Below are 27,976 nucleotides of genomic sequence, written 5' to 3'. Positions count from 1 at the left end.
AAATGAAAATCAGTTACAATAATTAGAATGTGAATTTTTTTCTTTCCGATGATAAATGTTTCACCAAAGTGTGAACATAACCAGTAATTTAAATATGCAAAATAAAATAGGTCTATAGGCATTAAAAACGAACTTTACATGTATTTGTCATGGAAATGATTCAGGGCCCAAAGTAAGTTTTAAGGTTAGAAAATCAGTCCAGTCATAGTGAAGTAAGTTCCAAGTCGAAGGTATTCAATATAATGCTTTAGATGATACATTTAAAGAGCAAATTATAAATGTGAAATTATTAAGAATGGTTTACTAAAAATACTACTTACTTCCAGGGAGTGCAATGCTGCCATGGAGATTTTCCTGAATAAGTTTCTGCGGCAGATCCGCTCTACCAATGACAATAGCATACTCCAGTATGGCGACGCGGGGATTATGCTGCAAAATCTTAGAGATCATGCGCTCCTGATGAAAGAAGAAAGGATGGAATCCTTTGCTCATAAAAAAATAAAAGACTTATCTGAATTGGAGAGTAGACTCATTGCTGCTTACGATGCTAACAGTCCCGGGGCCTGCAGTTGGGGAAGGAGATGGATGATGCCCACCGACGCTCTCCTCTTCCGGATCGAAAGGGAAGCGTTGAGAAAAATAGTTTCCTCGCCAGAACACAATGTGCTCGAGAATATGGACAGGGTGGCTGCGCCCAATTCGATATACAGGAGGAGTAATGTTGAGGATGATATATTGGAAGATGCTATCACCAGTTTCAACAAAAGCGAGAAACCGGAACCTCGTGCTGGGGTCATTGATGTAAGTAAATGCTTACTGCTGTCACCATGCCTACATCTGCGGTTTCCAACATTTTATGTCTAATTTTACCCATTCGTTACAGTTTTTAGAGTGGAATTTACCAAAGAGTTTGCAATTTGGATACATCATGAATGCCACTTCATATTTCGATGACTAATCATAATTAACCCTAACATGCCCAAGGTGACGAAATATAGGCCTGAAATTTAATCCCATGTAAAAGTGTTTTTTCACAATATTTTGAGTTAGTTTAAATTTTACACCGGAGATCGTAAGAATTTTTATCACTTCTGATGAAGTGGATGGTATTTCTTCTAGTATATTTATTGTTCGACATTGTGACGGTCCCGGTCCATTCCAACTTATTTAACACCGCCCATCCTTATTTTCTCCCCCCCCTCTCTCTCTGTTGGCGTTGCTCTCAACAATAATATAACTCAAATATCCTCCTGGAATACATAAATGCAAACGGCAGAAAGCAGATATTCGTGTTTTTGACCCTGTTTCACCAATATTAAAAATCTGAAAAAATAGGATTATACTTTAAGATAGGAATAACAACGTATATTTTTCCGGCGTGTGAATTGTTTCCTACATTTTTTAATTTAATTTTGAAAATCTTAAAATTATGTAAAAGTTTAGTTTTCGGTTCAAAAATTTTGAAAAAAATCATTATAAAAGACCATAATAGTATACACAATTTAAAATTAAGCGAACGATTTTACAAAAATAAAGACTGGAGATATGGTTAAAAAAACTAAGTCGTTTCAATTTTTTATGGGGTTATTTTCCATTGTTGAGGCCTAAAACTTAGTGTATGCCCATAATTTTGGATGGACTTTAAGTGTATATGTTTTTATCAAAATATCGGGGGTCATTTTTTACCATCTTAACCTGCTATACCTTTTGGCAAAAATAATTGCTGTTTTAACGTCAAAATGCAGGCTGAATATTTTGAAACAAATAAAGGGGATTGTTTGGGGAGATTAGGAAAGATTAAATGAAAATAAGTTTGTTGCAGATTGTGATCTACGTTACAGACCTACATCATTTGCTTGGTAGAATAAGTGTACTGCAGCATGGACAAACATATGAAAACCATATTAATCACGTATAGTGGCTTGCCACTCAAGTGCCTCTATTTACTCGCCGGAGAAGGTTGTTGCATGTGTCCTTAGGAGAAAAATAAGAGAAGAAAGTGGTTTATTACCTACAGAATGGAGTTAAATACATTATTTGCATTTTCAACGGGATATTTCTTAGCGTAAGTACACTCTTGAATCAGAATTACCGTAGCGCTTTATCGAATAGCTATTATTTCTCGCATGGTCACCAAATTTAGAATATGTCACTCATTTCACTTTGTAAACAACCCTAGAAATGTACCCAATGGCCCACCGATTATAGAATGATATATAAAGGAAGGAGGCTATTCATGGGAATCAATACTTATTATGATTAAACCACTGGGACAAATAAGAATATAAAGAAATATGGGGCTATTGGTAAGGTAAACTAAGTATTTGATGCTGTGATGCCCATAAACCTCGCTTCATATCCACGAAAAATCTAAAATTTTGTTTCGTTTCTGCAGTGGGTTTCTGTTCATAAACAGGAAGTAAAGTACAGAATATTTAGTATTTGAAGCTTATGTCTGTGTCTATCAAATACTTTTTTTTACCTTTTCACGATCAGTAAGATCTGAATTCCGGCCGATTAGGGAAAACTATCTAAGTTCAATATTGTAGGTAAATAAGAAAATACATAAAAGATAGATTTTCTGCTAGCAATGGATGTATTAAATCTTAATGGACAATAAATAAATAATTAAAAACGTTCGTTAAATAATTTTTATTAATCGCATAATTGTTTACCTGCCTTATTTTACTCCCGCATCGCGCTAGTGACGGAGCAATAACTGTTTTTCAGAAAATCAGCTGCCATAAGGAAGTCGACCAAAAGTAAACTGAGGTATTGTGCTTTCTTAAATCCCTCTCAAGTCAATTGGTCCTTTTAGAAACCACTATAAAGCACGTTGATGATTTTTGCTTCGATATCTTCCAATCAAGGCATTACCGCTCTACTCTCTAAGCGAAGTAACTGTTGTACCATGCGATGACGTCAGAAGGCGTTTCAGGTCCGTGACTTCAAGAGGTATTCGATGATTTTTAATTAGCATTTATTGAAGTTTGCGGAATTCTAGGAAAGTTTTCACTTACATATTTGGAGTCGTGAGAAAATTTTCTATTCAATGAGAAAAACTAGCATAATGAACAAATTTCATGCATGTTCCCCATTCCTACGTCTTTGGCAGCGAAGTACCCATTTGTGTTATGAGTTGTCCCGTTATTTCCCCTTCCCCTCATTTCAACAGTAATAATGACTCCTCCGCCTCGGCGCAAAAATAAAAGCCGCGAGTAAACTCAGAAAAAAAAACTTTTTCAAATAATACTTTGAAATTGCACAAGATTGAAGGCAGAGAGTGGGAAAGAAACAGGCCTACAGAGAGGCCCGCAAACAAAAAATTCAGCCATTTCAAGAGGGGAAAAGAAGTAAGGAAAGCCGGACATACTATGCCTAGATCTCAGCGTGGTTGAAATAAAAGTTAGCAGACAGCAATTATTTAATGAACTTCGGCTCACAGAGGTATCATCTGCTGTAAGAAACTGTAATGCATGAGAAAATTACTTTCATATATTTAAGAAAGGGAGGGAGAAAGGATTTGCCAAGTTTGGGGAAGAATTTACATACCGACGTACAGTTTGGAGACAGTGAGAAAAGACGCAACTAAAATGATAAAATAGATCCCGGGAAAATCCAGGGATATAAGAAGGTTTTCATTATTAAATCTAGAGGAATGACATTGGAGAAAAAACCACAGAGATGGGAAGGACAAAGGGTGGAGGGGGATTGAAAGGGTAGGTGGAAAGAGAGGCCGCTTGCCAATAGAAATGGAGAGGTGGGAGTAAGTAGGATAGCAAGGAAGAGGTGGGGGAGAGAAGTTCCCGAAAGAGTAACTGAGGAAGGAGTGAGGATAGGATAAGCAGATCTATGCGGAAGGGATTGAATGCGGAAGAAAATAATCAACGCAATATGGAGGAAGAGGGTGGGTTGACTAAAATACCCTGTAGAAGTGTAAGTCAGTTCAGGATTTGGTGCCAAAAGGGGCAGCCAGGCCACAGATTTGCCGTCGAATTGATGTCCCTTTGCAGGGATGACTTTTGTGGACCAGATCGGAACATGAACGGTTGAATGAATTTGTTTACGCCTCCTTCCCTTCATATATTTCTTCTGTGTCATTGCTAGCTCCGTTAACATTTTCTCCTCGCATATCTTTCTGTATTTTTCGGTCTTGGATTCATCGTTTTCATTTCTGCAACGTCAGAATAGGTCCTTCCCTTTCAATCCAATAAGTCCTCTCACACATGCTCGTAGCTCAGTTTAAAGCCTTTCTCCTCGTCCCTTGGATGGAACAAGAATAGTTCATTATTTGTTTTCCTTTGATAAAAGGACAAATGTTAAGAAATACGAGAGCATGATTTAATTTTGAAACCGAAAATTTTATTTTTGGTCTATTTCTCATTTTAAGAAATTCGCAAAAGTGTATGCTTCAACATTATATTCTGTGAGCCATTTTCTGGGTTTCTTTTTGGAGTGGGTGACCTATCACTAGCACGCAATAGGTATCTGCAATCCTAGATGAAGATGCCATTTCCTGGATAAGAGAACATTTCAGAGATCACGAGCAGAGATTAGTATTAGACAATGCAGTCTCCTACGAGGTTAAAGTCACTTCTGGCGTCCCTTAGGCTTGTATCATAGGCCCATTTCTATGCCTTCTCTATATTCACGATGTTGTTGAAATAGTACTCAGTAAACTGCGATCATTTGCAGACGACGTAGTAGTTTATAGTGTAATCTATAACAGTAAAGATAGGAACGAACCAAGGCCCTTAAAATATAAGGTTGTCTCGCTCACGGATCGGGCTCCTTTTGGCTTGACGTCACCATCGACCATCAGACAAGCGCTCCTTGAGTTTCCCTGCCCCTGCTCACTCAGCTGGTGGCGTACGACTCATTTTTACAAAAAAGCCCTCTTTTCGAAAATGTATTTCGTTCAAAAGTTCTTTCACTCCATGTGAAAACATGGGAGAAATAAGTTTTCAGGCCTCAAATTTGACAAGCATTGAAGGAAAATGGTCGTCTCCCCACTCGTTGAAATAAACTCGCGCAACATATCAATTAATCGAGGGTTATAGAAAGTAATAGCTGTAACGCTAGAGACGGTGATCAACGGATTCAGCAGGAGAGAGGAAGGGAACCAGGGGTAATGACAGTCAGACAAACTGTGAGTAGCGTTTATTGTCTTCACTCGATTACATCCCGCGCACGAGTGCCGCGCGCCAAAAGTACCTCGGTGTCTCGACGTGCCCCTCGCGACATCCTCCGAAGACCTCATTGACTCCCGATGTCGTCAGTGAATCGCGCGTCTAGGCACAAAGTACGCTGCTGACTCTTTAGGTGAGAAAGAATACAGAAATGCAAATGGGAAGGGGGAAGTGGGAGGGAGTGGGTGGAAGAAGGAATGCTTACGCAGACAGAGTCACATCTTAGGAACAAGACGGGAAAAGTACAGGCGAAAAGAAATGAAAAACAAGTCATAGGTTGGTCAGCATCATTACTCAGCGCACTGCTTTAGTTCCAATAGTAAAAATAGGTGATGCATAGCGATGCATGCTTGCGGTATACATAGATTGATAGTGGTTGTAGACACGCGTAAAAAGTTTCGATAGATTTGGATTAGATGGATCGTGATACGGAAATGACGGCGTCGCCAGAAAATGACGGCGATTGACCAATGTGCATGTTAATATACCTGTTGATGCCTTTATCAAAGCAAATATAATGCTAGTAAGAAAACAAAGAACAAATGACGACAGATTTACGCACTTGAAAATCATTAACGATACGTAGAAATGGAAATAAGTAAACTCCCTTTTGAACCTCGGCTTTTGGGAAATTTATGCTTCATTTTGATCTCAAACAAATTGCCTCAACTATGAAGGTGATTTCCATTTTCAAGGATATAAAATAGGCAGGACTATGTAGCAGAGCTTAATCTCCAATGCTTAGCATTCTAATTAATGACGATAATGGAGACGTAGAATTTACTTTTTGTAAAAACATTTAAGTGCAAAAAGGGTATTATAGGCCATCTATCTAACAGCTTTAACGCAGAGCCTTAGTTTTTTTTAGGTGCTCAAAGGAAATGTTAGTGTCAAATTAGAAGCTCTAGTATGCATTAAGAATACCTTAAAAATCCATGACTGAACGAGGCAAATACTGTATAACCAGACTATCAATATTTCAAGCTATTTCATTGATTGCAAAGGTAAATGTGTTATTTCAGTCATTAACAGAAGGGATTACACTACCTAATATTATGTTTGATTTATAAAGCAATGGGTGTAAGAAAGGCTCTCACCAAAGGGCATAGCCGGATATGAAGGTGAAAAGTCCCCCCTCTGGGATTTTTCCCGTCCCTAGGTTATGCGATTTGGGATCAAATAGGACAAACCTCCCCACATTTCCAGCCGGATAAATGCCCACTAGGGCCGGCTAGATCGAAAATACGATTTTCACTATTTTTTAAATATCTCGGTCAAGAATGCATTTTTTTAAATGTGGTTTGCGGCATTTGTAACCTTATTTAATGGAGCAGATTTTCAATTGTTTTCAATATTTCTGAGTGGGAAAAGAAGATATATCGTCGATTTGAAAATTTCTAATGCATGCTTGAGAGAGCCAAAAAGAAAAAACGTTTTCTGGAGGTGTTTTGTAATACCTTTTGGCTGGCATATTGGCCGGCTATGCTCTTTTACCACTGAGCACTGAATAAATTTTCCCGTAGAGCAGGGTTAAGTTTCGACTTGAATTCCGCGCGAAAAACGTTTTTCTCGGGCGACGCCATGTTAATGACGTGTGAACCTCGTGATATCTGCATTGCTTGCATAAGGAGTGCATTGTCATGTATGTTATTTAGAGTATAAATAAACAGTAGATAAAACAGAGAATTTTAAATGAGTTGGAGGAAACCGTACGTATATTGTTGTGTGCCGTGAATCTTCCTCTCGTTTAACACGAGAAAAGTATTTTTATGTGGTGCCAAACGACCCAGACCGAGGATGGTGGTGGTATGACGCTGCACGGAGATAGCGTAATCCTTCAAAGATAGGCTGTAATAGAATTTGTGAGGGCCATTTTCAATCTTCTATGCTTCTCAAACGGATTTAATTTCCATTACTCCTTTTGTTGTCTTTGGCCTCACGCCGCAAAGAATTCCTATGTGCTTAACTATCTACGCTTTCATCGGGAAATTTTACTTTTTAATTGCAAATATATAATTCTGTTTCAATTTATATTGGATTTAAGTATTATATCTGCATATTTGCCCTGGTTTTCACACTTTGTTTATATCTTTGGAATTAATAGCAAACCACTACAACGGAAAAGTTCTTCGACGCTAACGTGATGTGTCAAATAGTACAAAATACATGATTCATTCAAAAATTAAAGCATCCACGAAAATTGCCGAGAATACTTTCTCACTCAAAGCTCTAAAGATCTCACCTTAAGCAGTTTCATTTCAATGAAATGATTCGTTTTGAGAAAAAAAATTCTTCATAGTCTCGGTTGATAACGCCAGTACATTTCGAAAATCAGCCAGAACGAAATTAACATTTATTTCCGCCATGATGATAATTTTTAAGCCACTATTCCACCAACCCAGAGTGTTTACGGCTTCTTGAAGCATTTAAACGCGACATTCATGAGATTCACACGTCACGCGACGTTCACGAGATCTAAATCTAAATCTAAATACAAAAGAATTTTATGCATTACATGAATTGTTAATCTCCTGAACCATTTTAAAGTTTTAGGATCACAGGGAGAATATGCCATGGTGAATACCCCCCGTGAATCTATTACATGACGAGATAGTTTTCTTGCCGTAATTCAAAATAAGCATTCTGGTAAAATATCAATCCTAGCGATCTTGTTCCGATTTAATATGCTCTGAATAACAAAATATGTGTCTATTATTTTTTTAATCAAAAAGTATTACCGATAACATGCTGAGGATACTTTCCTTCATGTGAAGTTGAAAGTTAACGGCGATGGGGGACCACTTCTTTCTAAAATTAAACTATCCTGAATTTAAATTAAATGATTTAAAGTTAGTGCTTTTTTTGATTGGTCAAAATTAAAAATCTTCGTAAACAATTAAAAAAATATTAGAGAAAAATTTGAAGCTCAACATAATGAAACTTACTTATATCAAATAATCCCTTTCCAAGTTTCCGGACATTAAAGAATAATAATAATAAAATAAAATCATCGGTAAATTTATTCCTAATGAAGTAGAGGATGACTAACAATGAATTAGTGGAGAAATATTGAAAAAAATAGAGAACGGAGAAATTATTTACAATACTAACAACACAATTAAGAAAAAATACTTCGTAAACAACAGCATGCACTTTCGCAGGGCTCCAGTGACAGAGGAAAGCTCAACACCAGATTAGACGCTAACTGTAGATGCCTGAGAACCTGCTGCCGACGTCAAAGATGACCCAACTCCACTTAGCAAAGGGAAAGCAAAGAACGGAGCTTCCATGTTCAATTGCATTAGGCTCAACTATGTGGAAATTAATACACAAAAATGAAAAGGAGACTTCGTTCATTTCCACAGATTTATTATGACGGTACGACATGTTTCGAACCATAGAGGTCATTACTAAGGAAGGAAGCCACTCGCATTGCAGTGGATTTGGTTAAAGCCCGCTCCGGTGATACCAGACTATCTGTCGAACTGAACATGCTTTTAAATCTATGTATTTCACAAAACTATTTTATTTTTGACAACAAATTCTATAAATCAAATCATGGTTTGGCTATGGGATCACCAATTTCACCTGTATTAGCAGAGATTTTTATGGACTTCTTGGAAGATAATCTTTTTAAATCCAATGACGTGTTAATAAAAAATGTTAGTTACTGGTATCGTTATGTTGACGACATTTTATGCTTGTGGACTGGTAGTTTCCGACAACTAGACAGATTTTTAGACCTCTTGAATAGCCTTCACGATTCCATTCATTTCTCTATGGAAATTGGGGGCAATACGCTGAATTTTTTAGACTTGACCATAGATATTAACTCCGGTACACATGATTTTTCAATTTTTAGGAAGCCTGCTTACAGTGATGTTGTCATACCCAACGATTCGTGCCATCACCACACGCATAAAATGTCGGCATTTCACTCCTTAATACACCGCTTGGTCGCTATTCCCATGTCAAATGAAAATTTTAAAAAAGAACTATCCACTATTAAGTTAATTGCTGTTCAAAACGGGTACAAATCTGTTACCATTGACAAAATCCTTAATAGGAAACTTAAAAAGCACGCAATGAAGACCGTCACAACGTTACCCTCAACATCTCATAACAGTGATAGACCTGAAACATCTTGGGGGAAAATACCATTCCTTGGCCCCCTATCTTATCGGGTGACCAGTATGTTCCCGAAAGATAAATTAAGATTAACATTTTATAATATGACAACTGTTGGCAATTTTTTATTTAACTCAAAACCAAAATTTATTGACAAGGACCAAAGCGGTGTGTATAAATTGTATTGCAATAAGCCCAATTGTAATTCTGTGTATATTGGTCAGACCGGACGTGCCATAAAAACTAGGACAAATGAACATATGAAGTGTTGGGTAAGAGGCGATTCAACCTCTTAATTTTTCCAAACATCTGATAGACTGCAACCATAGCAGTGGTTTCAATGTCAAGGTTCTCCATAATGTGTGTAAAGGTAAAAAGATGGATTTTCTTGAGCAGTTGGAAATTTTAAGAGAATGTCAAAACAAAAATGTAAGGGTGGTTAACGACCTTTTGTACCCCTCCCACTCCTCCTCTTTATTATCATCGGCAAGTAAACCCACTGACCTTGAGGAAACTATTCCTCGTTAGCTTTTCCCCTCCCACCATCACCACCTCCTCCCTGCCTTAACCCCCCCTTTCCCTAAGCTATATAAGCTCGCAAAATGTGTGTATATTCACCTTGATAATGACAGTGTGTACTGCCGAAACCTGGGTCGGTATTAAAAACTCTTGTGGAACATACAAAAGTGTATTTCATTATGTTTCCTGCGAACAAGTTCCACCAAATATCGCCATCCTACCTTAAGCAGGACCGGAAAGGGTTTTTCCGTGAGTCGGGGTGAAGGAAGAGGTAGGTAATTAGAGGGCGTGGAGTGGGGTGGTAGGGTTCTGGATTTTTGTATGTCCGTGATTTTAAGGCACACTTGTAGGAGTGGGGAAAAACTTTCATAAAGGATGTCGTTAAGTAGTTCACCGTTGGTCATATTCCTCCTTATTTCTAGTTCCTCCATTTTATCCAATTTCCTTCCTTTCTTCTCTACGTGTAGTATCTCCGGCACAAAATCGCTATCATGATTTTCTTCCCAAAGATGTTTCGCAGTCACATCTTTTGGATGGAGAACATCTCGGGAGGACGAAAGTGTTTTAGAAATACCATGGAATTAGAAATTACATGGAATTCCAAGCGAAAACCGTAATAGGAGAAAAACTTAAAAATTTGTCGACGAGATAGGCCAACGTATGACACCTCCGATAGAACAAACACGAGTATCTGGGAACTCGGTTATTGACCTCGCTATTAGCAAAAACTTTAACAGGTACATGATATCGTAAATAGTATGACAAGTGACATCTATCCTGTCATGATAAGAATTGGCACGAAACCAGTTTTAGAACCTGAAAACACATTACGATTATTCTACAACCTAGCTAGCTGCAAGTGTTTCAATATGAAATGGAAAAGTGCCTACGCGCCATTTTATCTAAAATGAAAGCCGATCTCGACTTGAGGATCCAATCCTTCGGGAAGTTCATCAGTGAGGCAATGAGCAAAGCAATTCCGAAAAAGAAAAAGCATTGTGACCACATCTATCTCCTGCTCATCAATACCTAAGAAAAAATTATGGAAATAAATTTCTGGAGAAGCAAATACCAATTAATAGGAACTAGGCCATTCAAAATAGGGTGAAGACTAGTGGAGCCTATTCGCTCATTGATCTGACGGCCTGGGTGTTCGGAGTAACACCTGGTCATCCACACGAAAGGATTGCGTTTTACCCTTATGCCTTGAATTCCTTATACGATCAGCTTCATCCAATCTCCCAAGCACAAACCTAGCCACCTCCTCACGAGACCTAGTTCTATCCGGTATTTCTAAAACACTTTCGTCCTCCCGAGACGTTCTCCGTCCAAAATGGACTTCCATAGGTGTTAATCCTGTAATTTCATGTACTATTTCATTTATGCATTTATATTTAGGTAATTGAACGTTATACGGCCGTTAAGCAGTTGAAAGAAAAATAAATTCTCCAAGGCCGTACTATTTGCTGGGCAAAAACGCGGGGGGCAGGGATTTGAGGGATGGCAGTGGGGCGATACACAAAAATAAACCTGAAAGACACTGAAGAAAACAATCATGCAATCTCACTTGCTCACCTAGCAGGTTTGTTCTAGGGAACAAATTTCCTCGCAGTTCTCACTCACACACACACACACACACTCAGGATTATGAAGCTTTCGCTTACGCCAGTGACATACTCACACCAAAGAAAAAGATAAAATAATAGGAGATTCATGGGCACACTCACGAACCTTGAAGATTTGCTCCAATTTACAAATGTACGTGTGGGACACACGCACTCATATGCCCACAGTTTTGTGAAACTCTCGCTTACGACAGTGACCGCGAAACTCTAGCGAGAACGGTTGTATGTTCCCAACAATGGTCTCCGACACCTGGTGTTTCTCCTGCCAAGTACGCCTCCTCAAAGAATAAGGTAATAAATTTCTAAAACTTAGGCCAAGTAATGACTTTCGGATGAACGGGTTGAAAAAAAATTGGTCTAGCATCAAGGGTGGGAAGGCATGGAGCAAATGATGGGGAAAGGTCGGTTTTTGCGAGGGGGCGGGGGATTTGAAGTGGGGTGGCGGAAAGACGTTGGGATGTGTAGGTATGGGGAGGGGGGAAGGAGAGTTATGGATCGGGTGGAAGGGAGCCGTCACTATATGTTTTGTTGATGTTTGAAATCAAAGAAAAAGGCAAGATGTTAATGGCCCTTGGTCTTTTTCACGATTTTGCCTCGGTGTTTTGGAGAGAGGAACGATTAATAGAAGGCTAATTAATGATCTGAGACAAGTTTAAATAGCCTGACATCATTGACGGTGATTGAATGAGAATTTTAAGTCATATGATGAGCTATAGACGACTTATTGTAGTTGCCGAGTCTGAAGCACGCAGCGTTCTACTCGAATTGTGTGTTTAAATTCCTCCGTATCTGCCCGATATAGGATATATTTCACTCAAGACAAGTGTTTTTTATAATTTACGGGCTTCGGGAGGGGTTCAATCGGGTTTTTGGGGTTCACAAGGAGAAAGGATCTAGCAGGTTAAGATGGTGAAAAGTGTCCCCTGAGATTTAGAAAAATAAAAAATATACACATAAAGTGCATCCAAAATGCTAAGTGCTTCCCCAAAGTTTCAGGGCTCAACAATGGAAAGTAACACCAAAATAAATTTAAACACGATTTTTATTTTTTAACCATTTCTCCAGTTTTTATTTTTATAAAATCGTTATCTTGATTTTAAAATGTAAATACAATTACTTTCTACCATTCTGATTTTTGTCAAAATATTTTGACCGAAAACTCAACTTTAACATAAGTTTGAAATATTTGAAATTAAATTAAAAAATTTAGGAAACAATAGACACGCCGAAAAAATATATTTTGTTACCCCTACCCTGAAGTATAATATACATTTTTTTCAGATTTATAAAATTGGTGAAACACTGTCAAACACACGAATAACTGCTATGCGCCATTTGCATCTATATATTCCAAGAGGATATTTGATTTGATTGTTGAGAGCAACTATTGTTGATCAGTTTCTAATATTATTGATTAAGAATAGACATTAACATAAACAATGCCTATCACACTTAGATTGATCGTACTTATATTGTTTATAACCAAAATTTTAAGCTTGAATATCCTAATTACTGCGCGAATATGACAGAAGCGGTGATAATTGGTATATAGTCTTTTCGAATACGCATAAAGGCCGTCACCCTGAACAAATCATTTCGCAGGTTAGTATTGAAAACATTTGTTGAAATTGCGAGAATCCAAGCCTGCAATTAGAGGAGGGCATATTTTCCCCTCTGGCAGCAGTGCGTCGTACCAATAGCTCGCTTTACACGAAGCAATTTTGACTGCGCTTTCGTACATAGGTAATATTGCGCAATGATGCGTCCCGAGTAAAACGGTCTAAGTACAGAATTTACGGCACAAAATATCATTGAACCAGTCCACGTCACTAATTTCCTCAGAAATTCCTTTATAAACTAAGCTGTGTTAAGCGACTTTTTGTGTGCGATTATTTCCTTGCAGCGAATGCCAAACCTTGCACATTTTTATCCATATTCTGTCTCCTTGTGGACATGACTGTCCATTAGAAGAGATATATTGGCTTTAATGTAATGCTCTACCAATGAAGTTATAAATAATATTTTGTAAAACCAAGAAATAGAATGGGTATACAATTTAAAAATGAATTCATATGCTGCAGTAGCTACGCTTTATGGCAAAATGATTTTTTATATTACATTTTAAAAATATTTTAAACAATGTCTCCATTATATAATACCATTTATAGAAAAGAGCGAAAAAACAATTTTTATTTTGTTACAATAAAAGTTTCGTTATAGCATCGTTAACATCACAATCTCTAACCCTGTCAGTTATTTTATAGGGTATCATATCTCTTCGCGTTCCTAAACTTGGAAATGGAACCCTCTATAACTCAACTTCGTATGGCATAGGGCAGATGCCTGGTTCCTTTGGAACACAATAATTACACATTTCTCAAGTTCAAATTCCACCATTGCGCCCTCCGAATGTGGTTCTCTGGTTCCTTTTCCGTCTCAGCAAATACCAGGTGCCAACGCACGAGAATATTCGATCTCTCTTATGTTATTCATATGATCCGATGTACAATAGGAAGTTGGCGTCCGAAAGATATGGCTAACTTCGTTCGTAAGAAACTGCTGTTGAATTTATCTAAAAAATTTGTCTAGTTACTAGTTAGTTACTAGTTACGCCACTGACTCCAATGCTTTTAACGATATGAGATCGCCGTATGGTACAAAGAACACTGTATTCTATCCCATCCTCAACTAAAATTGCCACCTCTCCTGAAGCTTTGCTCCTATGGGTATTGTCGTTGTGACGTCTATAGCCGATGTAGCATTCTATGCTGATATATTTATCATCTTTGAGCTTTTCTCCGAAATAGAACAAATATTTACATGATATCTATCCAGAAACATTTTATGTTCGAATATTTTATCTTTTATTCCGTCGTTTGCATTCCAAAAGGCTCTGGCTAGTGATTTATTCTGTACGGGTTCATTATCCACAGCTGGTGTTGTAGTTCAAAATTTGCATTATCTTGTTCATAAACTCCTGCACCATTTGCATTAGTTGCTGCATCATCTGTGTCAGTGTCGTCACGATTGGCATTAAATCAGCAGTAACTTGATAATGGCTTTGTTCTGCCTCGTTGCTGCTTTGTCTTACATGTGGTTATCTCCGTTTAATACGCAATTGCCTTTATTCTGGTTCTGTGTCTGCTCATAAGCTTGCGCATGGATATTGCCTTGCCTACATTTATTCTAAACTTGAGTGAATTGTGCTATTTGGGCAACCTCGCATGTCTGGCGTCTATTCTTCCAAACGTTTATTTATGTGGAGCCGGTGCATAGTTATCTTGATGTTTTTCATTTTATTATCTCAAAGGGAATTCATGCGCTTCCCTGCCTACTTTTATTCAATGCATTCTTTCAACCTTGACGCGTGATTACCTACACAATTAACACACTTCACTGGGTCCTTCCTTAGGTAGTCTTTCCCCTAATGTCCCTGAACACAGAAGAAGAATCTGGGCGCTTTCATGCAGTTGCGTGAGCCGTGCCCGTATCTTTTACATTGGTAGCAACATTGTGTACCTTTGTTCTAGTATGGATTAATTGTGATGGGATGTTTTCACACGCACTTAATGTCCTCTAGTTTCTACATATCAAATCCTGGTTGATTTTGGTCTGAAATGACACATGCGTCAGTCCTTGATTTGTCTAAAACTCGTACTGTCACGCATAGGATGCCTTGCGTTGTAAATTCTTCTTGAATGTAATAATAATCCGTATTGTTTTCGTGTCCGTAGATAATATTTTCTAGTATTTTTTCACTAATATATGTCCACTTGCAATTCTTTGTGCCACTTTCCCCTAAAAAACTTTTAACTTTATTGTAGTCGTATTTCGTCTCGAGTTGAAGTTTTGACCTGTTATTTATTTTCTTGATAAAGAAGTTTTTGTGTATCTATTCGATCTTTTGAATTAGGCTCGTCATATAATGTATGTTGTATAAAACAGTTGCAGGACGTATTTGTTCATCGTAATTGTTTAAACATAGCCTTATGGCATGGGCGTACCAAGTGAGGGAAGGGGAAGGCAGCTGCTCCCCCTAGAAGCAAAAATTGCAAAAGTCTATAAGCAAAATCAGTACTGAAATGAAACTAAAGTATTCAACAAATTTTCTGTAAACGCACAAAAAATGACATATATTAGTACAAGATATGTAACGAAAATAAAACTACTCTTTCAATGAAATAATCTCATAAATCCCATGGCTTGCCCCCCCTCCCTCCCCTAGACCATGGCTTGCTCCCCCCTAGGTCCTAGCTTGCCTCCCTCAGTTATGATCATGGGTACGCCCTTTCCTTATGGCTTCGTTGTTGTTTTGATTCGAAACTCTCGTAAATGGATTAAATGTATTACTGATTGCAATTTCGGGTGCCACTGTGTCCTCTTTACGTATCCTCTTCCGCCTGTTTGTCGTGGCTTTAAAAGTCACGAGGATAGCTTCGTCCTGAGTAGGTGCCTGTTTGTCACAGTGATCGGTTTGAATCAATGCAATTTCTATGGTGTTGCCAACTTGGTCCATTCGTAGCTCGTTGCCATTCTGGGTTTCTTCGACTAGGCTTCTTTCAGCCCGTTTTGAGCTTGCTGTCTCCGGAAATAAAACTTATCGCGGATTGGTACCCTTTTTCCTTGAGTCCGGCAAGTTTGCGGATTGCGGGAGATGCATGATCGGTTGAAGATCGGATTATTGACTTGAGAACGTTGAAGAGGCGTCGTTGAGGACTCAATAAACGTACACGTTACTGGATAAAGGAAAGCTATGGAGGACACTCCGGGAGCCCCGGCCGATCCTACCGCCGAAGCGGCAGGGCACAGACGGTCGAACCAAGATTCCCCATACTAGGATGGTGCGAAAAAACTCAAGTAACAAACTTCGTGTCGCTATAGTGCGGAACATTTGCGATACGTCAGTAAAGAAAAAAAAAGAATTAATAAAATCGGACGTCTTTTTCCGATCCCGCAAAGCACCTGAAAAAATGACAAAAATGAAAACAAATGTTTTTTTCTACGTTGTAAAAAAGGAATTAAAATTGATATCATTTTGCGCTTTCGCAAAAAAAAATTATTACAATAGCATAGGTTATTATTAATATGTGCGTATTTATGGTTTTAAGCTGTTATTACCGATCGCACCAGATCATTAAAGATGCATAAATTTTGCAATTTAGCCGGTTTTTCAGAGTTGTGTAATAATTACTTTTGAAATGAAATTTGTATATTTAGCTGAACTTCTTTAATAGTGGATACAGAGTGCAGGCCAAATTTACAAGGTACGGTTCGGCGTAAGAATGAGAATGAATGCCGGGCGCGACGATACTCCCATTCGGCTCAGCGCATGCGCACCAGACCTCTCCATCCCCCTCCGTCGCCACCTGGAGGGAATTCAAAAAGCCTAAACATACCGCCCGCCTCGGCAATGTCCAAATAATTACCTTAACATTTATAAACGCCCGCCGTGACAAGAAGATGGGGGCAGCCAACTTACAGATTAAAAGATAACATACAAAAGTGATTATGGCTTACCACCGAAACAAGTAATTTAACAATAAATATTTAGTTATACAATATACATATCTTATTGACAGGGCGCAAAATAAAACCCTTTGAAGTCTTTAGTTTTGCGACTTTAACTAAACCATCATTTCCAGGACATACTTCCGCTACTCTCGCCATTTGCCACATAGTTGGGGATAACAAAGAATCCTTTACGACAACTAATGCCCCAACAGTCAAGTTAGGCACCAACAGTCAATATTTGTTGCCATTTGGGAAGATTTTGCAGTTGATGGAGATATTCCCTTGACCGGCTAGTCCAAAAGTTATCCCTCATTTGCATCAAAAGTTTATATTTCTTAGTCAAATCTCTTCCGTTACTAGTGAATGTTGATTGTTCTGACATGGCAACCAGAGGTTCCCCAAATAGAAAATGCCCGAGAGTTAACGGCGTTATCTACGGAATTGCTCAAAGGCAAGAGTGGCCGAGAGTTTAGACATGATTCAATTTGGCAGAGTAGGATAGTCGTTTCCTCAAATGTAAGTATTTGGTCGCCAATTACGCGACGTAAATGACATTTAGTAGATTTTTTCGCTGCCTCCCATATGCCTCCGAAGTGCGGCGCGTACAGTGGGATAAAGGTCCACTGCGTCCCCGTGTTGCTCAGCTGACAGCCGACTTCTTTATAGAAGGATGAGGATTGCTGAAACATTGTCTTCAATTCTTGCGCAGCTCCTCGGAAGGTTGAGGCGTTGTCGCTGTAGAGAAAATAACAAGCACCTCTTCGCGAAACAAATCTGCGAAAAGCAAGGAGAAAAGTGTTAGTGGTAAGATCAGATACACATTCAAGGTGAATGGCTTTCGTTACCATACAGATAAAAAGGCAAATATATCCTTTATATGCTTTGTGCCCCCGACCCTTAGTGGCCCTCAGGAGGAATGGACCAGCATAGTCCAGTAGATGAGAATGGTCTTTGGGGTTAAACCCTTTCTTCTGGAAGATCACCCATGCGTTTCACCAGAGTCTCTCCACGAAGCCGGGCGCAGGTCACACACGTCCTGATTTATCGCTTCACCACCACGCTGCTGCGGATGATCCAGTACCGTTGCGCTAGATACGCTGATGTAGCGTGCAGCCCGCCATGAAGGGTGGCTGCGTGTGCGTGGCGCACCAGCAGCACGGTGAAGTGGTGATGGGATATTTCTCGTCATAGTCCAGCACTGCATTTCTTAGTCGACCACCCACGCGAAGTAGTCCATCCAAAAAGGTCGAAGAGGTAGCAGGGGTGATGACCTTTTCAGTGATTTCCCAGACGTCAAGGCTGCAAGTTCGTCTCGGAAAGCTGTGGACTGCGTGCTCCTGATTAAAGCAATTAAATGTGTTCAACGGTGTTTGGCGAGATATTGTGGAACATAATGATACAATGGTAAATGAAGAGCAAACTTAGTGCATGTCCACAGTAATTTTACTTTGTACGACGCGTTTCAGCGACCTTACTTCGCTATCATCAGGTACACAATGCCTGCATTTTGTACCTGATGATAGCGAAGACCTCCTTATCCAGTTACGTGTACGTTTAGTGAGTCCTCAACGACGCCTCTTCAACGTTCTCAAGTCAATAATCTGATATTCTACCGATCATGCATCTCCCGCAATCCGCAAATTTGCCGGACTCAAGGACAAAGGGTACCAATCCGCGATAAGTTTTATTTCCTGAGACAGCATTCATATGATGTCCTCGGGGGAGACAAACCCCGAGCGTTTGTGGCTTTTATTCCAGAAATTGTGGAACCATCTTAGGCACAGAGACATGACGTTTAGCCGGCGCAGGTATGATGAAAATCTTTGTACTACATCACCTGAGTTATGAAGGGAAGTTGCAGAGTGGTTTACGGCCATCCGCATATCCGAATCCTCAGCATCTGATGATTGGGGTTTCCCACAGCTTCACCCCTCTTCCCGGCCGGCAAGCCATGGTGGTCCACTCCACCAGAGAGAGGAGTCCATCAGTTCGTCAGGGCTGAACCCACGGGTTGCAGCATCAGCTGGGTTGAGCTTGGTGTTGACGCAACTCCACTGGGCCCCCGGAAGCGACGTCTGGATCTCCGCGACGCGATGAGCCACGAAGGTCTTCCACCTTGAGGGGTGGCCACGGATCCAAGCCAAAGAAACTGCTGAATCTGTCCAGCGGAATACTGGCACAGACACGAACTGAAGACCTTTCACTATTTTCACCAGGAAGCGAGTTAAAAGTACAGCTGCACACAATTCAGTTAATTGTATCTTAACTTCCATAGCATCATCTACATCATCTGCACCACAAAGAATGTCATTCACGTAAGAATGTCGTGCCACTGCTTTTGCTCCCAAAGGGAATGAATGACTCTCGTTAAGTACCAAATGCCGAAGTACTCTGATAGCTAGGAAAGGGGCTGGAGCCGTACCGTAAGTAACCGTAGTCAGCTTATAATCGGAGACTATTTCGGAAGGATCCTTACGCCAAATAACACGTTGAAAGTCCGAGTCGTCCTCATGCAATCGAATTTGGCGGAACTTTTTCACTATGTCCGAAGTAAAAGCCACTCGAAAAAAACGCCAACGCGTTAGAATCAACCACAAATCCGGTTGCTGACGAGGTCCACTCAACAATAAATAATTTAAAGAATTACCAGAGGCACTCTTAAAAGATGCATTAAATACAATTCGAACTTAAAGCGTTTCGTCATTTTCTTTTGAAACAGCATGGTGTGGCAAGTAATATAATTGATCGCTCGCACTAGTAAGTTCCATGTTCCGTCATAAATGCGGCATACTTCTCCCTCAAAACAGGTTGACTTCTGAGTCGATTCTCGTTTTTCAAAAATAATTTCATACCTAACTCCCGAGAAGGATACAATTTCAGCGAAGTGTTTGGCCTGAATGGCAAACGTATCTCCCATCAGAGTCCCTACGGTGAGTCGTTTTGAAATGATGTTCACGATAAGAATCCTCTTCTGACGGCGCACAGTGGGCTAGAATCGAAAAAAGCTGGCCAAAAGTCGCTAGAGTCTAAAGAATTGGTAAATTAACGAAACTTTTTACAAATTGTGTATTGTAAAAATACAATTGAACTTATTTAGGATTATGTAGGCCACAATATTGTTTAGAAGGGTGATAACAATTAAAATAGGCTAATGTGATGCGGGAAGCAAACTCTACAGGGGCATGCCTACCTTCTGCTATGGAAATATCAAGGGAAAAATAGAATTTTTCTGCCGTTGTAGCTGTCAAATAGTTGTGCATAAGGTAAATTTTGAGTCCATAAGGTTAAATTTTGAGTTGAAACTTCTCTGGTATGTTTTTCCCGATATGTTCTGATCTTCTAACTTCCTCGTGTCGGGCTCCCAATGTCTCCTCGGAAAGCTGTCCAATAGGAAGAATGTCATGTTTCACAATTCCCGCTCCATGTATTAAAACTTTGTGAATAGTCCCCTCTCTATTTGCCAAGACCACATTATGTAAATCTTGACTAGTCACTTTCGTTGTATCCATAACTGAGCAACTACTCTGTGAACGTCATTCGGCAATTCGACTAGGAATACTGAAAGGAGACTGACTCGGCTAGAAATGAGCGAGCCAATCGCAGCAGGTCTACCAAACACGGTGTCCTGCGGTGAATCTGTAAAAATACGAATTAGTGACATAGAAAAGCGATTCTATGTAAAAAAAACTATTCATTAAAAATTTTAATGAACGTACCGCAGGTACCAGGAAGATATTTGTACACTACTTCAGGGAATTTGATTTCTTCCTCTAGCCATTTGCTATTATTAGCACTAAAGTAGCTTTCCCTTCGCTGCGCCTTATTCCATTTCTCAAAATATCTTGCGAAAAAGTATGCTTGTAGGCACTTCGTCAAAATACCTTTTAAATTAGCATCTCCATTCAATCGATATTTTTCAATCAAAAAATCTATCACAACATTTTTTTTCTCACGTGCCGTGGTACTTTTTTTCTCCACAATTTTGTCACGACGCTGTAACCGTCACTTCTCTACTCTCCATGGTTTCTAACAAATTTAGTATCAAACAATACTATATGAAATAAAAAAATATCAGGTAATTAGTTCCATCGACAGCCCAACTATCATCAGTCGTACATGGGTAGCAAAAAAAAATTGCGGACTCCAACTAGGAATCCATTTTAAAAATGAAAATTTTGCTTACCATTAGCACTGCTTCTCACCACAATGGAGAGTAAAATCGTTTTCGATGAATGAGGAGTACACTTATTGTAGTCACAACGAAACGGAGGCGGGTGCAAGGAGGCTTTGCTTCCCAGGTACAACTATATCCTCCTTTGAAGTGCTTCTAACGTTGACAGATCAATCCAGTGTTATAACACAGCACAGTCACTTACAGTGGATGTTCACTCGACACTATCTCTAGGACAACTGATGCATGTGGTAGGCAAAAAGAACCGGAAAACCCCTAGGGGCACTAACCGAGAATTCCATTTGTCGGAACAAGTGGCGGAAAGGGTCGGCAAGAGGCAAAAACGTGTAAAAAGCATAACTTGGGATAGCTACCGATGAATTAGGGGAAGTAGAAAAGAGTCATTACCGGCAAGGTTGTAAAACCAGCATTGTCGGGCCAGTAAGTACGGAGGGTCGCAAATCCTCAACCAGCCGGCGCGGGCGCCTGCCGCTGCACGTGCATGACCTTCCCTAAACCCCTCGACCGCAGCCTGCCCATGATGCTTGAGGGAAATCCGAAATTCTGGAAAAATCTTTTTAAACTCTGTAACTCTGCCCATAACTCTGCTGAGAAACCTCCCAATGACCTCCTAATCGTAGAATTGCCAGTCACCAATTTAGCAAGAAACTGTTATCTGCGCCAAGATGTACGTTGAATTTAGCAATTTATAGTATAATATGCAAAAATCAAGGTGATTATTATTCATAAAATATGTATTCAAGTGACTAATGTCATTGAACAAGCATTCCGTCGTCTTTATGCACGGATATCATATCCTTTCCTCGCTTAGTCCCGCCGCCGTTTCGTGGCTGCTACAGTGGTCCGAGTGGCCGGGGTGGATTCACATAAATATGGTTGTTAAAATTAGGATCGCAAGTTATCACAAAAACTGCATTCTGGACATTGTTCTATATGCTTTTGTCTATCTCACAGTATAAATAACTCCGTGTATTTCGATGTACATATAAACGATAATTACCGTTAAACATAAAATTTCATGGAAAATCAACACAGTTTTGAAAAATTATAAAAATATTAATTAACTAGTAAAATCAAACAAAAACTGTCTCTATTCATTTAATGAAGATCAATTTTATGGATAAAAATACTTTGAAACCAATATTCTTAACAACGACTCTGTAATGAAGCCACAAATTTAGCTATTTTCAACGGAAAAAATCAGGTCACGAAAATCTCTCTGACATGCTCTAATTTGACCAGCTGTAAAAATTATATTAACGCATTCTATGCTCTGTATGGCACCCTATCTTAAAGAGTACATGCTTAATAATAAATATCAACTGTTTTTGGTTGATTTGCGCTAACTTCATTTTTCGACTTTTGGCCAGCTTTTTTCGGTTTTGGCCCACTGTGCGGCGGTGTTACCGTGGAAACTTCCTCAAGGGACTAAAATTTCTGAATCTCATCCATCGCCCTTTCATATGCTTGCACATGCATAGCGGTAGCACAGTCAATCTGAAATTGCATATCCTTCGCACGCGAAACAGGTCCCATTAACACCCATCCAAAAGGAGTTAAAAGAGCAGTAGGAGTTCCTACAGGCCCTTCGCGCAACTTCACTTAAAAGTATTTCCCCGCAGACATCGGCGCCCAAGATGAGGTCAAATGATGAAGGAATGGCATGAGTTGGATCCGCAAAGGTCAAATCCTCCAGATGAGACCATGGGTGCAATTTCGCATAGTGAGAGGGAGTAAGAGCGGTTAGCCTTTTAAGCACCAAGGATTGAAGATCTAGTTTAAAGTTTCTGTCGAAGGAAGATGTAGCCGTCACGTTTACCATGCTTAAAGCAGTACCCACTTCTTGACCTTGTATGCCCATGATCGGAGTGCTGACCTCAGTTCACCGAAGTCCCAGAGTTTGTGCCAACCATTCCGTAACAAAAGACGTATCAGACCCAGTGTCTATGAGTCCTCTCACTGCGATACATTTTCCCGAAATGACCGTATAAAACCAAAAATATGAATATATTATTAATAACCTATACTATTTGTAATAAGTTTTTGCTAAAGCGTTGAAAGATATTAATTAAATTTTATTTAATTGCAACGAAAAAAAAAACATTTTTTCAATTTTTGTCCTTTTTAGGTGCTTTGCGGGATAGGAAGATGACGTCCGATTTTAATAATTCTTTTTTTGTTTTTCTGATATTAACGTATCGCAACTTTTCCACGCTATAGCGACACGAAATTTGTATCTTGATTTTTTTTTTCGCACCACCCTTCCCCATACTCTACTACTTAGTCCCTAACGAGTGGACCAACTCACTTTCCCCAAATATACCATGAGGCATAATGTCCTCCAATTTTGATACTAATGAGCGAGAAAACCCGGATGAATTCGCTAATAGGACACCACCTTGACGTGAGAACGTGCTTATTGGGTAGGCCCTCCGCCAAGACGCCCCTCGCGACTCAAAATGAGTCCACAGCTGGATTTTTCACTAGCAGAAATTCGAAGTCACGATCTTTAAAAAATCCGAATTCGAAACGCCTACACATCGAAAAAAAACCCAGAACCCAGCGCAAGAATTGCTATAATCGAGAGAGAATTGACAAGGAGTCGACGTGTGATCTAAAGTGAATTTTTTGGAGACAACCTGTGATTTTTAAGGTATTTTGAGGTGAAGCCGTGTGTGTAGGAAGTGGGTAATATGGGTGACGACGATGAATATTAAGTTTTGTACTTCATTAAATGTTATCGTAGAAATCATAATATTGTTCATAATTCAAAGGCCAGCATTTCCGATTCTTTGAGCGCATTTCTTGAGACGCTAACGCGATCATCTCGGAACCCGGGTAAACCTTATTCATGTCCTTTTTATCCAATTAAAAGTCTGATTCCAGGGGCATCACTCGTTATTCAATGGCCCAGTCACAACAAGCCGGGACAGTTGATTAAGACTATTAGTCGTGCCTACGGGCATCCGGATCATTCATCTTATAATAAATCCCGCGGGAAATCCAGTGAGTCGGGAGGGATTTTTTTTATGGGACCAGTACAATACGAAGAGGCCATGATAGGAATGGTTGGGGCGAGGATTAGCACAGTACCCGGAAATTCACGTGTAAGTAACTATGCAAGTATTATTTACAGTTTGTAGAAAACAAATTGTTAATACCACAATAATTGAATGATTAGCAGTAAACAACGCAAATCTCTACTAACTTCGGAAGTAATGTGGAATGAATTGAAGGCAGCTGCTTATAAAATTTACATTAAATATCGCTATTTAAGTCCATATTACTTAACCCATTTACGGCCAAAACTGCGAAAACGCACCATTTTTTAATTAGTTCGTGAAAAAATATTTACTCCGATATTTAATAGTTTTTCCATGGTAAATTAGCCTTTACATGGTAAACTTATTTTTAAAACCATTTTCTTTAATAATTTTGACGTGATTATTTAGTTATAATTTTTCAAGTTTACTAAATTTCTTGCTCATCGAGGGCTATCAATTAAATATTTTGTTACGAGTGCACTAAGAATATTTATGAACCCTAATACTAGTATTAAAAGTGTACTAATAATGCTTAATTACTCAGATTTGTTAAAACCACATAATATATTTAAAGATGTACAATTTTGACACTTGTATATAATGGTGCGTTTTCGAACCTTTGGCGTTTGGGGTATGGCGGATTAGGACTGAGGTACCGTACCGAGAGACAAATGTAGCAAACCTTGGTCACTTATATTGTACGCTGCCCTGTAATTATTCGGTGAATCAATTTAATCCGTGTTGGGTTTTAAATACCATAAAATGTACTTTTTTATCTTATTGGTCTCACAGATGTCGTCTTCTAAAATGTGGCTTCTCTTAGCCATTGTGTACAAATGAGCAGCTCCATTACCCGCCACGAGACCTACCGGTTTTCAACTGTGTGTAATGTACTGTTTCTCAAACAGCGCTGGTCATTCAGAAACGGATCACTGCTATGTATAGTTCAATGGATATTACCTTCTAACACTAGAAGAAAGCTTCAAGAAGTTAGTGTCATTGGTCTATACGCATTCGTTAGGTATAACGTGTGTGACTGGGTGATCCTAAATCTTCAATGTCAGCGTTTAAGACAACGTAAGTGTGAAAAAAATTATCTTTTCATTTCATCAAATTTTCCGAGACTACTGTAGGTGGATAATAAAAGAAGGTGCATGTCCACCCAAGATATCTTGACCACTTTAGGGGATACCCTGGATTCTGCGGATGACGCCACGGATGTTGTCTAAATACCGCCAGACGTTAAGAACTTGACTGATGAAGAAGACGTCGATGATTACATTTGAACTGCGAAGCCGATTAACAATGACATCGCGGTAACATTGCAAACGCATCGAGGCAATAGCATAGTGGAGCACCCGCTGAGTGCGCAAGAAGAAGAAGGAAAGCCACCAGAGTACCAAAAAGATATCCAGTCGTCTGATAAAAGGCACTAATTTTCCAAAATGGAAAAAGGATATTGATGCTAAGTTTTTGTGTCGTCCAATATCAAAAGAGAAGGAATATGACGAAAAAATAAGACGTGAATATGGAGGTATGTCTCCATCTGAAATTTTTCTCAGGTTTCTTGATGACGATGTTTGGCAGGGAATGGTATATTTTTCAAAAAAAGCAATATATTTTACTTATAGCAGTAGGCATCAGTTACAATTAGTATTGTAGACTTGAGAAGTGTCTTGAGATTTTGATTCTCTCTAGGTATCATGTGCTCCCGCAGCAGGACTTGTACTTGTCTAAAGATATTATAAAGATAAATGGGTTGAATTAGTTCGTCAAACTATGAGTAGAAAGAGATAAAGGAAAATATCCACCTTTTCTCTCGGCAAAACGGACAAATGTGCAAAGCTGAGACCAATATTTACTATGCTGAATGCTAATTTTTTGCTGTTTGGAATTTTTTCTCATAACCTTTCTATGGATGAGCAAATGGTTCCGTGATTTGGACGCCACTCAGCAAAAATGTTGATACAAATTGAACCGGTTAGATTAGGGTTCAAATTATGGTGCCTTTGCTCTTCAGATGGTTACCTCATCCAATTTGTCTTCGTATGCAGCGGCTAAATCAATGAAACTCTAATGGAGTGAAGGTAGGATTAGGAGCTATCTTTGTTTCCCATCTCTTGAAAATAATTCCCGAAATTACTCAGCATCGGTTATTTTTTGACAACTTCTCTTATACATGTTTCTTTTTCCAAACACTGAAGGAAAGGCGATCCTTTGTAACTTGAACCACTCGGGAAATTAGAACTGGAAAGTGCTCGCTTGAACACCCTAAAGCTTTTGGAAAAAACCTCTGAAAATTGATTATGCTTTTGACGAGGAATCTGAATTTTTCGCGGTAAGTGGAATGAAACCTCTGTTGCAATTGTGGCCAGCAACAAATGGCCAATTTACCATTTGAAAGAAAAGGCATAACTATTCCCCAGCTTCTGTCATTCCAATAATCCCATAGGTGGATCATACATCACGATAATGCAAACGCGAATTATAGAATCAAAATCAGAGGGAAAAAGTGGTGGTGGACATTGTTTACCAATTTACTGGAAAGTGTGTTATCTAATTCATTGAAAATCTATAGGAGGGTCAGTTGGCTCAAAATGTCTCCAATTGATTTCTCAAAGATCATAGGAAGCGCTAACGTCAATCAAAGGTGACCGATTCAGCTATGGCAATCACTAAGAAATAGATGCAAAAGGACCATCAAATCCGAAAAAAGAGAAACCTTCTCGTAATTCTTTACTAGCAGACACTAAAGAAGATAATGCAGGTCATATTATCGAGAAAAAGGTAACAAGGTGTAGGTAATGTAATAGGCACAATGTATATTTTTGGGTAAAATGTAATGTGCCCTTATACTCAAATAATTTTCATTAATAAAAGGGATTTTTTAGAGTATGAACGGTTACTTAATAATTTTAAATACTAAATTATGCGTTTCTATGAGTTCATAAATTAAAAAGGTGGAAAAGAAAAAGATTTTAGTTTTTCACGGTATTTTAACCGAAGTACCCACATTCCGCCAAAGGTGCAAAAAAGCACCATTATTTTTTTGGTATAAATAAATTTTTTAAAGCCTTAATTTTTTTTAATTTCTTTTCTAGTATCTATTAAGACTAAATATGATGATAAATTCAAATATTTCTACCGAATATAAGCCTTGGCCTTTAATGGGTTAATATTTATCTGGTTGTTTCTATACACGTACCGCCATCTCCGTCGTGGAAGAGGGAGGAGAAAAGAGGCGCGTGGTTGCCCCCAACTCTGCAGAATCAACAAGTGGATGATTCAAGGACTGCTAGGGTACCGTGCGTCACAATGCAAGTTATGGCAACTGCGTGCGGCTTTCAGAGACTCTCTGTTATATGTTGCTTTGTTTTCGCCTGTGTCGGTATGCAGATCATAAGCGACAACCAGAGCTCAAAACAAGAATAAACATAAAACGATACTGAATATACTGCTGACGTTTAACTTGCATGATCTAAATAATTCATCACTTACATTCTACGACACACAATGGTACCAATCAATTTTCAATTGACCCATTGGTTTAGAAGTCAGCTAATATTTTCGCTGTTGTCAACAAACCGATCAATTTCAGTGGCATAAGAATTTGTTTTCTCCACATTGTTGATAATACATTTGGATTCATCATATCAAAATTCCAAGTTATTGAAACGAAAACTGAGGGATTACCAAGCGCTGTAATTTGGGCAACTTGATGTAACGCACAAAAAACGAGTACTTTTTAGTAACACTTAAGGCTCCCGG

At 39.0% G+C, this 27,976-nt stretch overlaps 1 protein-coding gene across 1 annotated transcript in view; it reads left to right on the top strand.

Annotated features, from left to right (window-relative positions):
• Positions 1–260: 260 nt before the first annotated feature.
• The window catches only part of LOC124170357, a 47,864-nt gene continuing 20,148 nt past the window's right edge, over positions 261–27,976 (top strand). The window contains exon 1 of the mRNA XM_046549080.1: positions 261–801. Coding sequence (XP_046405036.1) covers positions 343–801 — 459 coding nt within the window. The 5' untranslated portion in view covers positions 261–342. The remainder of the gene's footprint in view (positions 802–27,976) is intronic.

Source organism: Ischnura elegans, chromosome 13 (genome assembly GCF_921293095.1).
Source record: "Ischnura elegans chromosome 13, ioIscEleg1.1, whole genome shotgun sequence".
In the NCBI taxonomy this organism is placed as follows: Eukaryota; Metazoa; Arthropoda; class Insecta; order Odonata; family Coenagrionidae; genus Ischnura; species Ischnura elegans.
Note: the sequence above shows the minus strand (reverse complement) of the source record. Positions and strands in the feature narration are given on the sequence as shown.